This window comes from Carassius auratus, chromosome 49 (assembly GCF_003368295.1).
Source record: "Carassius auratus strain Wakin chromosome 49, ASM336829v1, whole genome shotgun sequence".
Taxonomy (NCBI): domain Eukaryota; kingdom Metazoa; phylum Chordata; class Actinopteri; order Cypriniformes; family Cyprinidae; genus Carassius; species Carassius auratus.
In genome coordinates, this window is record NC_039291.1 from 9,422,647 (window position 1) to 9,435,814 (window position 13,168).

General features: G+C 36.4%; 1 protein-coding gene across 5 annotated transcripts in view; it reads left to right on the forward strand.

The window, feature by feature from the left end:
• Nucleotides 1-11,023, forward strand: part of LOC113066134 (collagen alpha-1(XI) chain-like) — a 61,387-nt gene extending 50,364 nt beyond the window's left edge. For all 5 annotated transcript variants that reach the window (XM_026237807.1, XM_026237805.1, XM_026237808.1 and 2 more), the window contains 14 exons: nucleotides 67-120; nucleotides 2,522-2,575; nucleotides 3,478-3,585; nucleotides 4,241-4,294; nucleotides 4,435-4,488; nucleotides 5,087-5,194; nucleotides 5,997-6,050; nucleotides 6,300-6,335; nucleotides 6,426-6,479; nucleotides 6,570-6,816; nucleotides 7,287-7,399; nucleotides 7,870-7,938; nucleotides 9,378-9,611; nucleotides 9,694-11,023. In XM_026237807.1, the coding sequence (XP_026093592.1) occupies nucleotides 67-120; nucleotides 2,522-2,575; nucleotides 3,478-3,585; nucleotides 4,241-4,294; nucleotides 4,435-4,488; nucleotides 5,087-5,194; nucleotides 5,997-6,050; nucleotides 6,300-6,335; nucleotides 6,426-6,479; nucleotides 6,570-6,816; nucleotides 7,287-7,399; nucleotides 7,870-7,938; nucleotides 9,378-9,611; nucleotides 9,694-9,840 (1,386 nt within the window). In that variant the 3' untranslated portion in view covers nucleotides 9,841-11,023. The remainder of the gene's footprint in view (nucleotides 1-66; nucleotides 121-2,521; nucleotides 2,576-3,477; nucleotides 3,586-4,240; nucleotides 4,295-4,434; nucleotides 4,489-5,086; nucleotides 5,195-5,996; nucleotides 6,051-6,299; nucleotides 6,336-6,425; nucleotides 6,480-6,569; nucleotides 6,817-7,286; nucleotides 7,400-7,869; nucleotides 7,939-9,377; nucleotides 9,612-9,693) is intronic.
• The last annotated feature ends 2,145 nt before the right edge of the window (nucleotides 11,024-13,168 follow it).

Here is a 13,168-nt window from a genome sequence, read left to right on the forward strand (position 1 = left end):
TATCTATAATGGGCTTGGTTCAGTTGTGTTGTTTTTGTTTCAGTTTCTTCCTTCACTCTGTTATAGGGACCACCTGGTCCTTCTGGAGAAGCTGGCCCACCTGGACCTCCTGGCAAAAGAGTATGTATAGTCTTCATCACTATTATATTTTAAGCAGCATCCATTTAGTATATTGATCAGGTATTTTTGACATGGAAAACAAGCCTTCTTAATGATCAATATTTTGTATTTTCCAAGAAATAGACAAAATACTCTTTCTCATTCAGAATGGAACAAATAAACTTATACTAATATTGATTTATCGATTGAAGATCCTGACCTCTGCAAAACAGTCACATTTTTGTTTAAAGACATCAGCACAGATGATCGCTGGTTTTCACCCAGGGTCATACAATTCAACAGCAAACCGATAAAAAAGAAAGTCCTTCAAAGGATGGTGAATAGTGCATAGTAAATTATCAGACTGAAATCGAAAACAGCGTTTAAATGGCATCAGAGCCAGAACTCATTTCCTCCACTGCAGTCTGACATCTCTCTCAGGATGAAAGAAGAAAATCAGTCCAGACGTTATATTGATCCCAGGCCTGTTTGAGTGACAGCGATGAGGGGACGGCGGTGTAAAGGATGTCACTGAGGAAGAGGAAATATAACTGTCACATTTGGGACAGGAATTCAAAATCCTCTCCCACTGCAACATCAAGAGACATTTGTTCTGCCAAATGATACCCCATTGCCTCTCAGACAATAGTTGTTTCTCCAGTCACCAAATTAGTACATAGTTTTTGCGGAAGGAAAAAAAGTTAACTTTTTTAAATTTAGATTGTATTAAGGTGTTTTTCACAGCACACTATCAAACCAGCAAGTGATATATCAGTAGTTCCCTTTGTCTTGTGATATCAATTTTGCTGCATTTACACTGAACTTGCATTCGACCCTTTGTGATCTTGATGCATAAACTCATATAATTGTATTTTACATTTATTTAGCACGTTTTAATGTGGAAAGCACTAAAATATTTATCTTTAAGCTCTTATCCTTAGTTTTATTTGAAGTGAACCTATTTTATGTAACTGGCAGTGGTTGATTGACAGGTTAGGGTTAGGGTTAGGGTTAGGGTTAAAACTGGTCAAATCAGTTTTAACCAGATCAGCAAGAACAGATGTTAGTACCAAGTATAAATAACTGCTGTACCCCCATAGTAGTACTTTGGAGTCTCCAGGGGTCACAGATCCTCTTGTGAATACTATATGGCAAACAGCCCTGGTTGTATTTTAGTAGCCAGCCCTAGCAACACTGTGCTATCCCATTATTCCTCTGTAAAGCTTTATGGCATCTCTTTGCACACACACATCCATTATTCATGCAAAATGTAGAGAAAACACCACTCGCTTTCCCAGTTTGCTTGATGGAGCTCTCCCTGGAAAAATGATATACTCTATCAGCATACACGGATAGTAATGGCTGATGGACTGTGGCTAGAGAAACTGCCATTTCATCATCAAAGGTGTTTTAATCCTGCAAGAGGAAGACGCTCACAGGAAGACTCATCTTGTAGAGTTAAGTCTCCTGCATCAATAATTCCGGCTAGAGCTTATTTTGGATCAAACACAGAGACGTTCTGCTTTCTCAGCATTTTGCCGACCGTGGTTGGAAATAAATATGGAGATTCCTTTGCTTATTCTCTCTCTTTTGTTTCTTGCCCTCTGTTCAGTCTTGGACCCAAGAGACAGTCCCTAGACTATTAACTATCTTGAGAATTATTGAATTTGGTGAATCTTCCAGCTGTCATTAGTTGATTTTTTTTCCTGGTCTTCATTCAATTAAAATCCCACAGGGGAGTCGAGGGGAAATTGTTAAGCAGGTTTTATCTCAGCAACTATGTGCAGTATAAGGTCAAAACTCCAATTAAACAAATGTATATTTTCTCTAGCAGTTGTTTTATATGCTAGTTTCAAACATCGAGTTCAAAACAGAGTTCTTTTTTAATCATCCAACTAAAATTTGAATATTTTTCCAACCCAGTTAGATAAACACCATTAAACCATGCTGACATTAAACATGGTTCAAATATATATATATATATATATATATATATATATATATATATATATAAGAAGTAGATTTTAACTTGAAAGTTGTTGCCAGGGCAAGGGCATTTGTCATAGATGTCAGGCTGGAGCAAGCTGTCACTGTTTAATAATTTTTTTTTTCATTAAAAAATATTTTTAAGCATATTTTTAATGAATATAATGGAATAGGTGTTCACTTTTTTTGTAGCCAATTGCACAAGGAAATATTCACTAAAAATGTGAAAATGTGACGACTAGCCCCTGTCACGTTTACTGATAACAGAACGAATGAGTACATGTTAACACAAAAGACATTCAAGTGGATCCATTTGCCCATTAATAGCCATCAAGCAAGATCTCTGAAGTGCTACCGTGATGACCTTTTTCACATTTGTTTTATAGCCCAACCGAGAAAAAAATCTCAAGTAAAATGTCCTTTTCTCTATCCACAGGGACCCCCGGGGTCTCCTGGAGCTGAAGGCAGACAAGGAGAGAAGGGCGCTAAGGTAACGCATCATTCCAAATCAATTCAACCTCCACTGCCATAATTAATGCACAGCGAGCCATGGGAGAAAAGCACATCTCTGACAGAGTGACAGAGTGACTCACTGTTAATAAGTGTGGAAAGACGGTCACTGTGGGACTGCAGCGTGTAGGCTGTGTTTTAGCTCTAGTTCATCAGCTTAACCCTTATAACCTTTTTTTTTTTTGTTTCTCACCTTTAATTAGTCATTTATATTAAACAGTATAATTCTATAAATATATAATCATTTCTAAAAGTACACTACCCTTCCGAAGGCTGCATTTATTTATTTTATCCAAAATGCTGTAAAAACAGGAATATGGTGAAATAGTATTATAATGACATTATAATGACTGCTTTCTATTTTAATATATTGCAAAATGTCTTGAATTCCGGTGATGGCAAAGCTGAAGTTTAGCATCATTACTTCAGTCCACAGTGTCACATGATCCTTCAGAAATCATTCTCATATGCTGATTTGATTCTCAAGATTGATTTTTATTTTTATTTTATTTTTTATCATTGTTGTAAACAGTTCTACAGCTTTATAGTTTTGTGGAAACCATGATACGTTTTGTTTTCTGGAGTGATAAATATAGATAGTTATATAATAAATCATGTTTTGATAAATAGAATACATTTTGATAAATAGAAAAAATTGCATTTGATAAATAGAAAGTTAAATAGAAAAGAACAGCATTTATCTGGAATATAATTTGTTTTTAAACATATTATTATTATTATTATTTTGTATAACAGTGTCACTTTTGATCTGTTTAATTCATCGCTGAATAGAAAAATTAAATTATTTGAAAAACTTTTGAATGGTAGTGTGTACCTTATATTATTTATTTAAAATGAAAATGTATTCTCTGTTTTCGTTAGGGTGAGGCAGGAGCTGAGGGTCCACCAGGTAAAACTGGACCAGTTGGCCCTCAAGGCCCTCCTGGAAAGCCTGGTCCTGAAGGTCTACGAGGAATCCCTGGTCCTGTGGTGGGTTCCCATGTCACTCATCAACTAACTACACATCTTAATACATACACATATACACAGTGGCCCTTAATAGTAATATATATATATATATATATATATATATATATATATATATATATATATATAATTGAAACCAAGTGGCATTCTCTATGATGTTTAACCCTTTTCTCTAAACTTTCTCAAGCTCATGAATATTGATTATGTTACATGGCATTTTCCCGGTAATTCGAACTGATTACTACTCACCACTGCCAGTGCAAGTGGCTTTTGGTCTTAAAGTTGTCAGTGTACAAGTTCAGCTGTGATTCATTTTGTTGCACTGCGGACAAGCAACGCAACGGAGTTCATGCATTTTTAAGTGTGGCTTAAGTACTCAAATAATTTGTGTGGCCACTGAATGGCCTAAATGCACACACAAACACAAGAACAGAATTATATGTTACACTTCACAGAATAATAAATAGCCTCTCTTTGAGTTTACAATCTGTAACTTGCTCTTGTACAATCTGTATCTGTTCCTTGACTATTTGAAAACATTTTTTGTAGTATCTGAGCTATAAATCATTGTCCAGCCCACAGTAAATCAATGACAAACCATAAACAAAAAGAAAAAAAGGTGCAGTAATGGCTGTTGTAATTGGATGGATTTTCACAGGGTGAACAAGGACTTCCTGGTGCTCCTGGACAAGACGGCCCACCTGGACCAATGGTAAGAAGAGAGACCCCATTGTCCTTGCTCGTTCTTTCTGTCTGCCTTTCACCCTCTCTCTCTTTGCTGTGTGTGTGTTCGTGTACATGTGGGTATATGTGTGCAAATTGAATTCTAACTGTTGGTTCTTTGATATTAAGGGACCTCCTGGTCTCCCCGGCCTGAAAGGAGACCCCGGCTCTAAGGGTGAGAAGGTGAGTGACATTCGATTTCTTTTCCTGCCATTTTTATTAATGTGGTGTCTTACATTTCAGAGAGGCTCAAGGTCAAAGATAAAGACTAGATTTGGTCACTCCAGGAAGCCAGAGGAAAAGTTTCACAGCCAGGGGAAAAGTTTAAAGTCTATTATTGTCTTTTAGTGTCACAAGTCGGGCAAAATATTTTATTTCTTCATATTTTACCATGCAAATGTATTTATTTAAAGTAAATAATATTTAATATATGTTTTTTGTATATGTCTGTAAATATTTTTTTTAAGTATTTTGTTTGTTTGTTTTGTTTTCTTCATATTCAGCCATGAAAATATATTTATTCATATAATGTAAATAATAAATCAAAGTTTTCGTTTATTTTTCACATTGCTAATTTAATTAAATTGTTATTTTTTTTGTCTTTGTTTTATTTTTTCGTACTAAGCCATACAAATGTATTTATAATGTATATAGTCTTTGACTGTTGGGATCGGGCTTTGTGCTCATAAAACCATTGTTGTCTGTACATATTGCATAAAAGTTGACCATCAGCTGATCTTCTGATCTGTAACATCCAACATCATATGCATTTTTCTTCTAGGGTCACCCTGGTCTCATTGGTCTCATCGGACCCCCCGGTGAGCAGGGAGAGAAGGGAGATCGGGGTTTGCCTGGTCCTCAGGGCTCTGCTGGCGGCAAGGGTGATACTGTGAGTCACTAATGATTTATCTGTCCTTTCCACCCCACCAAACAACAAATGTTGTACCTCCATCAGCGCACCTATCAGGACTTCTCCTCCTGTAATGCTTGTAAATTAAAGTAACGACCCAATGAGACAACAACGTCTGCACTTATTGCATCTGTGTACATCATCATAATCGTGTTATGGATGAAGCTGTCATGAAAGGTTCTCAGAGCCAGCGGTAATTCTATTACACCAGACGTTCCCATCAAACACCAGTGCGGTTACGTTTTTTTTTTCCACAGTCGAACTGTGAAATGTTTGTTTTTCTATGCCTCGTTGAAGAACCATACAACACCTGCCTAATGCACAACCTTGAATGAATAAACAATTAGAAATTGCATTGGACTCATCTGGCACTTTTTCAATGTTTTAAAGCAATGCAACTTTAAAAAAAATTATGATTAAGCGTAATGAAACTATAATCTTATGTGTGTTTGGAAATAAAATTGAAAACGTTTGCCACAAGACGGATTTGCGATCTGTTACTGCATCTGTTACTGCAACAGAGCCTTCATTTCTCCCCAAAGAATTAACTCAAAAGTCCTTGACTTTAATGAAATGTAATGATCAGTGTGTAATACACACCAGAACATTATCATTAACAAGAGTCATTTTCATCTCTGCGACAAAAGAATTGTAGTTTTAAAGACAATCACTTCACAGTTGTTAAAAGTTAGCCAACATCTTACAAGCTTGTTTTATAGATCCATTTACAAATCAATAATATGAAGTTCTAGTTTCTAACCTTCTGCTCTTTAAACTGCAGGGTATCAGTGGTGCTTCTGGTCCGATTGGCCCAGCTGGTCCTCCTGGATTGCCTGTGAGTCTTTGCTTTGTTTGCCGGCATCTTGCGTTTAATGTTGTACTACATTTATACTGTATTTCTGATCAATAAATGCAGCCTTGGTGAGCACAAGAAACTACAAACTTTTGGATGTTAGTCATTCAGTTTTCTCTACAAATTCAAAATTGCAATTTTAACTATATTTGGCAAGCTCAACTCTTAATACATGTACATTTTGCAAGCCAGTGTTCATAAAATGCATTTCCATTTTTTTTTTTTATTTAGGGTCCACAAGGACCAAAGGGATCCAAGGGTTCATCTGTAAGTACCACTTTATCACTAATCAATTCGGTGGGCTTGTTATAATGACGTTAGAAATGGACTCATGGTTTTTAAATCGTCTTCTTGCAGGGTCCTGCTGGTCAAAAAGGAGACACCGGGTCGGCCGGACCTCCTGGTCCTCCTGTAAATTAACTTCTGCTTTCTTCAAGGAGAATTTAATTATATAAACTGCAAGAGGCTCATGGAGCGCACACTCATTCTCTCATTCCATAGGGTCCTCCTGGTGAAATCATTCAGCCTCTACCTATCCAGAGGCCCAAGAAATCCCGTCGCTCCATCGACATGCAAGCGGACGAGGCCGACACCATCCTGGACTACGGAGAGGGCATGGAAGACATCTTCGGCTCCTTGAATAACCTCAAACAGGACATCGAGCGAATGAAGTACCCCATGGGCACGCAAAGCAACCCCACACGAAGTTGTAAAGACCTACAGCTCGCTCACCCAGAATTCTCAGATGGTAAGCAAATGAGGTGGGGGGGGGGTAAAGGAGACACTGTTCAACAGATAAATCTGATAAACATGCAGCGTTTGCTGGTTTCCAAGCTGCTCAGGAGGTATTGGCTGTGCTTCCGAAATTCTAAACCTGTCACTCAGGAGGATTTGAATAACGGCAGCAGCAGTCGACGGCTGATTGGGAAGATGTTTAGCATTCTGCGGACTCCAGCGAGCGCTAACCTCTCCCTCCCAAATCATGGCTTACAAAATGCCAGCTCTTACACTGACCTTTCAGAGCTGCTTTTACCGCACTCGCATAAGCCTGCTATTTTATTTACACAATGCATCGCCACTGCTGATGCCTGTGAAGTGTGTGTGTTTAGATGTGGAAATGAATAGCCAGGATATCTTTGTATGTGTTCTAAATGATTTCCGACTGCACCCTTTGGTCGTTCTAGACAATGATGTCTGATGAGGTTTTTTTTCTCTCAGGTGAATACTACATCGATCCCAACCAGGGATGCCCCGGGGACTCCTTCAAAGTGTACTGCAACTTCACAGCAGGAGGCGAGACCTGCATCTTTCCTGATAAAAAGTCAAATGGAGTGAGTGGCATTCTGGAAGAACTAGCCAATAACAGCCGGACAAGATAACAACATCTTAACTCTGTCACATACAATGAGTTTTCACTTAAAGACCACAGGAGAGCCTTTTTTTGTATGATTGTTACTTATTGGAGATGTAGATCCTTACGCATTGTTCCCCTTATAAAGCAAAAATTATAAACAGCACTTCTACTTTTTTAGAATTACTTGAAATGTTTTGTCTTTCCAAAAGCTTATACTGTAATGTTTATCTGTGCATTCAGATCCAAAAGATCAGGGAAAAAGGTTCAAATTAGATCAAATTTCATGCATTCCAATAACTGGAACAGATTTTGTATTAAAAAAAATAATCGGGTTTAATTTTATTACATTTTCTTCTAAAGAGAATATACTGTTCATTAAAATCTATATGCACAGCTGGTCTTTTGCTGTCATGTTTTTTTCACATTTTTCTTCCTCTCATCTTTAAGGTGAGGATATCTTCATGGCCCAAAGAGGTTCCTGGCTCCTGGTTCAGTGAATTTAAGCGTGGCAAAATAGTAAGTGCACTTTCTCGCTCTTCTTTCATCTCCTACTTTATGAAAAACACCATTTTGTCCTTCGAAACTAAAAGGACCTGAGTGGTCTGCTTAGTATTTTTTCTTTACTCAACCATTGGATAGACACCAGTAAGAGCTGGGCTTTTAAAAACTGCTGTCGCTGTAGCCCTGGGTCCATCAACAAGCAGAGCACACCCACCCACAAACACAAGAACACATACACACTGCATTCATGTTTGATGTAGTTGAGAGTTATGGAGGTGCCGCTGCACTTCTGTGAAACATGCCGGTTTTATGATTCTGGTGTCTGTTCCTACTGTTTTCTACTTTGTCAGAAGCAATGTTTTTCTATTATTCAGAGTTCCAACTTTACCCGTTTTAAATCAATGTATTGGAGCCTATGAAACCTGTGACTTGCTTTAAAATGAATACTTTAAAGCAATCTTTTATATTTAATGCTGTCAAATGATTAATCGCATCCAAAATAAATGTTTTTGTTCGCATAATATATGTATGTGTACTGTGGATATTTATTATTTATATATAAATACACACATGCAGCATATATTTTTTTTAAATATATACATGTATATACATTTATATATGTATTTTCTTATATTTTATATTATATATAAATATATTTAATATATAAACATAACATATTTTTCTTAAATATATACATGCATGTGTTTGTATTTATATATACATGATAAATATACATAGTATACACACATATATTATGTAAACAAAAACTTTTATTTTGGATGCAATTAATCATTTGAAAGCAATAATATTATATTATATTATATTATATTATATTATATTATATTATATTATATTATATTATATTATATTATATTATATTATATTATATTATAAAATTAACAAATATGTATTCAAAAATAAGATGATATTATTGAGGTCCCCAAACATAAGAATAATAATAATAATGAGTTAATTGTTTGGCTTTATGTGATGTTTTAAACATTATTGTAAAATGTCCAGCTATTATTGCAGATATTATTATTATTATTATTATTATTATTATTATTATTATTATTATTATTATTATTATTATTATTATTATTATTATACAATTAACAAATATAAATTAATAAAATAAGAGGATATTACTGAGATCCCCAAACATAATAATAATAAGTTTATAGTTTGGCTTTGTGTAATGTTTTTAACATTGCTGTTGTAAAATGTGTTATTGCGGATATTATTATTACTATGTTATATATATATATATATATATATATATATATATATATATATATATATATATATATATATATATATATATATACAAAAACATTTGGTGTGCCAAGTGAAAATGCTGCTGAACAAACTCTTAAAATGTTGAATCCTGAAAACCTTTCCATCTAACCTTTCTAAATCTTTCTAACCTTTATATTTTTGTTTTCACCCTCAAGCTTTCATACGTGGACGCAGAAGGCAACTCTATAAACATGGTCCAAATGACGTTTCTCAAACTACTGACAGCCTCCGCCAGGCAGAACTTGACCTACAGCTGCCACCAGTCGGTCGCCTGGCACGATGCCACTACGGACAGCTACGACAGGGCACTACGCTTCCTCGGCTCCAATGACGAGGAGATCTCATATGACAACAACCCCTTCATCAAGGCCCTTTCAGACGGCTGTGCGGTGAGTCTTCAGTCTTAGATTTAAATATGCATAATTTAAATATGCAGTGCACGTTTCTGACTGTGCTTTTCTCATCTTATAGGTGAGGAAGGGCTACGGGAAGACGGTACTGGAGATCAACACTCCCAAGATCGATCAGGTTCCGATCATTGATGTGATGATACCTGACTTTGGGGATCCCAACCAGAAATTTGGATTTGAAGTTGGTCCAGTCTGCTTCCTTGGCTAAAAAACACAGACAAAGAAAAAAATACCTATAACTTGGCAGGGCAGGACGGGTTAGCGCACGAGTCAAGACTTTTTTTCTTGATCTCATCAAACCATCAAGCCCCTGTTCATGCCACATGCAAGTTTTGAATAAAAAAAAAATGGGGTAGCGAACACGTCTTACCATGTATTACCCAGGAAAATACTTGTTGCCCTTGTAGGGCAAGGATCACATGACATGAAACCTGTTATGGAACGAAAAGGTGAAGGACAACGTCAAGCCAAGGCAAGCGGTGAACCTGGGAGGTCCACGAGATGGAGAAGGAGAGGACCTCTCATTCGGAGTTTATCGGTGCAGCGCAAAAAAAAAGAAAATAAATTAAAAGAAAAAAGACGACAACAGTGGTGCTTGTTCAAAATACAAAAAAAGAGGTGCTATGAGAAAGAGGATGTATTTTAATAAAACTGTAATTATTATTTTGTACATTATTGGTGTTTCTGAATCCACTTTCAAAACTTGCATGTGTACAATTGCATCTGAGTCTCAATTTCCAAATCTCTCATGAACATTTATAAGTTATAGAACTGAGTAAATAAAGAATTAAATAATGATATTGTGTGGATGATATTGTGTACTTATTATTAAGCAAATAAAATACAGCATTCAAACAGTTCCCTATTATTAATTGTAATGTAAGTCCTTTACTGTATATATTGAGCATCCCGAAGTCGCTTGCAGTTCGGCCCATTGAACACAACAAGAGGAAGATTCAACAGCACATGCAACACAACTCATGTTGTCTCCTGTGCTAGATTTAAGTAATCTTGCCATTCATTCACATTAATTACATTTTTGTTTGTTTTTAGGATTTTTCTTTATTTTTTTCTTTAGTTGTAGATCCGTCATATACCTCAAATCTTGATAATAACCATACTGATGTGAGTATGGTGTGCCCTGTATATACCTTGGTTATACAGTTACGTTTATATATTTTGGGTGGGGATTTTTTATTTAATTTAAATATTTTTAACGGGGGAAAAAAACATCTGTTTGGCCTCTTTTTTTTGTTCAAAACCTTCTGTGAATGCAATGCTAAGGCCTTTTTAGGTGACCCATTTTTGTAACTAAAATGAGAAATTGTTTTAAATGTGCTTTTTATGATTCATTTCATTATTAAAAACTGGATTCTCAACCAACCATGAAACCGAGGTGTGGATTGTTTGTTTGCCTCCTTAGGTCAGACCGTGTGTTCAGTATGTGCATTTGTGTGATTTTATCCATTATGGTAAACAAAAAAAATTACTTTTAAATGACATCTGACCGATACCTTCAGTTTCAAAGGTATCATCATTTTAGTGCCAATAAGTGAGCTGTAATATTCCAAAACTGCTATGGTTAAAATAAATGTTTGCTAGCTTATGCATAACACGTTGTTTAATTACTTCCTTGTATCATTTATCATGCATTACAGCTCATTAGCAGGTCATCTGGGATGCCTGAACAGGATGAGAACAGCGTGTTTACTTTAGAAAAACTTTAATACTCGTTTCATACAGGTCCCTCTGGCTCCTTTCCTAATCGAGTGCTGGAAGCTACACAATCTGATGGGACCTACACATGGAGTCTCATTAGGCACTGCATTTAATATGAAATCCCCATCTCCATTTCAGCCTCTATAATAAGAATAAGCCTCTCTCTATCCGCTGTTTGATGTCTCTGTATCATCACCGGTTAGATCAGGAGTGAATTCTATGCATTATTATTGGACAGCTCTATTCAAGCTTTCAAAGGAACGCCAATTTGATATTTTTCTTTAGGCAAAGACTTTGAGTTTGCCATTTCACCATGAGCCTTTGTGGCAGGCATTCTCTGCTTAGCATTTAAAAAGAAAAATTCAAAGGATCTTTGAAAAGATCTCTCTGGATGGACTCCATCTGAGCAGCGTCTTAGTCTCTTCAATAACTTTTCCGCATGACAGGGCTATAGTGTGACATTTGATAACCGTGACTTAAAAATACAATTTAGTGGGAGAGGCATTTTAATTGAACAACTTCACACTCAAAACTTCTCTGGGAGGTTTGTTGCCTAATCAAAGTCTGGTAACCTCTTTATAGTCAAGATAAAAGTGAAATGGTTTTCTCACAATATATGCTTAGTCAGCTTCACAAACATAAAGCGGAGAATGCTTAAAAGAACATGTGCCTGCGGGAGTGTGTTTTTGTTCTTATACAGTGTGAGTGCCAAAGAAAATATCCATGTTTATAAAGCTTATAAAATCAGTTCATGCTTTCTTAGTAGAGCTTGCAGGAACTGTTCCTCCTCGATATTATTGTTGCTGGTGGTTAGACGTCGTACATCCTAAGCACACAGCCAAGACAAACAATGGAAAGCCTTTTTTCCCCCAAAGTAAATGCATGGATAAAGATACTGTATCTATACTATTTGGGGAGAAAACCTGAAATGAATGATTCATTTTTGAGTGCGAATGAGCCTCTTTCTGATTCAGTGTTTCGGATTTAGGACGTTAACAGATCTCTGACCTGGTCATGTCAAACATTGTTATTAAGCGAATTTTGGCTAGACTAAGACTTTATGTCAATTGATTAGACAGACAATGATTGACAGTGACACCCTCCTGTGATTCAACAGTAAGCTACTGTCAGATTGACACATCTATCATCCAATCATGAGAAGATGTGACTATAAGCCCCACCCCCATCAACTGCATTGCTCTACTGGGTACATGGACACTTGAAAGATGTAGTTTGTCTAATTTGTTCCCCAAAAATATACCAAAGCAGAGGTGTTTGCCTGTGTTTTGTCTCCTTACTTCATCAGTAATTACCTGAGCTGTCCAACAATGATAACATTCAATTAATTCTCTGCATGGGTTGTCTTTTGCAGCATTATTGTGGAATGTAGGGAAAAAAAACACCCACACATCTCTCATCAGGGGCCGTATGGGACCTGTCTGTCTCTTCTCCGTCTCCTCAAAGGCAGATCAACGAAGATCAAACAGGCTGGCCAATAGCATTAACTTTGAATATTCAAGCCGCATGGGTACAGAGAGACGCCACGTAACTGCCAGCCCATAATTCCCCCAAAAGGAACACTAAGCCTCAAATCATAAAACAGCCAGCCATTTAAAAAATAAAAAGCAGGAGAGTTTCCGTTGCTGTCAGTCAAGGCAATCCTCAAAGAGAAACGCTGAAAGAAGAGCAGCAGATATTCTGAATTGCTAAACCTAAAAGGTAGCCGTGCATTAAAAAGACACTAAAACAAACTTAACGAGAAATTCAGCGTAATTGGGATGTTTCATAACTACTGCAGTGAGGATATGAAGTTGTAT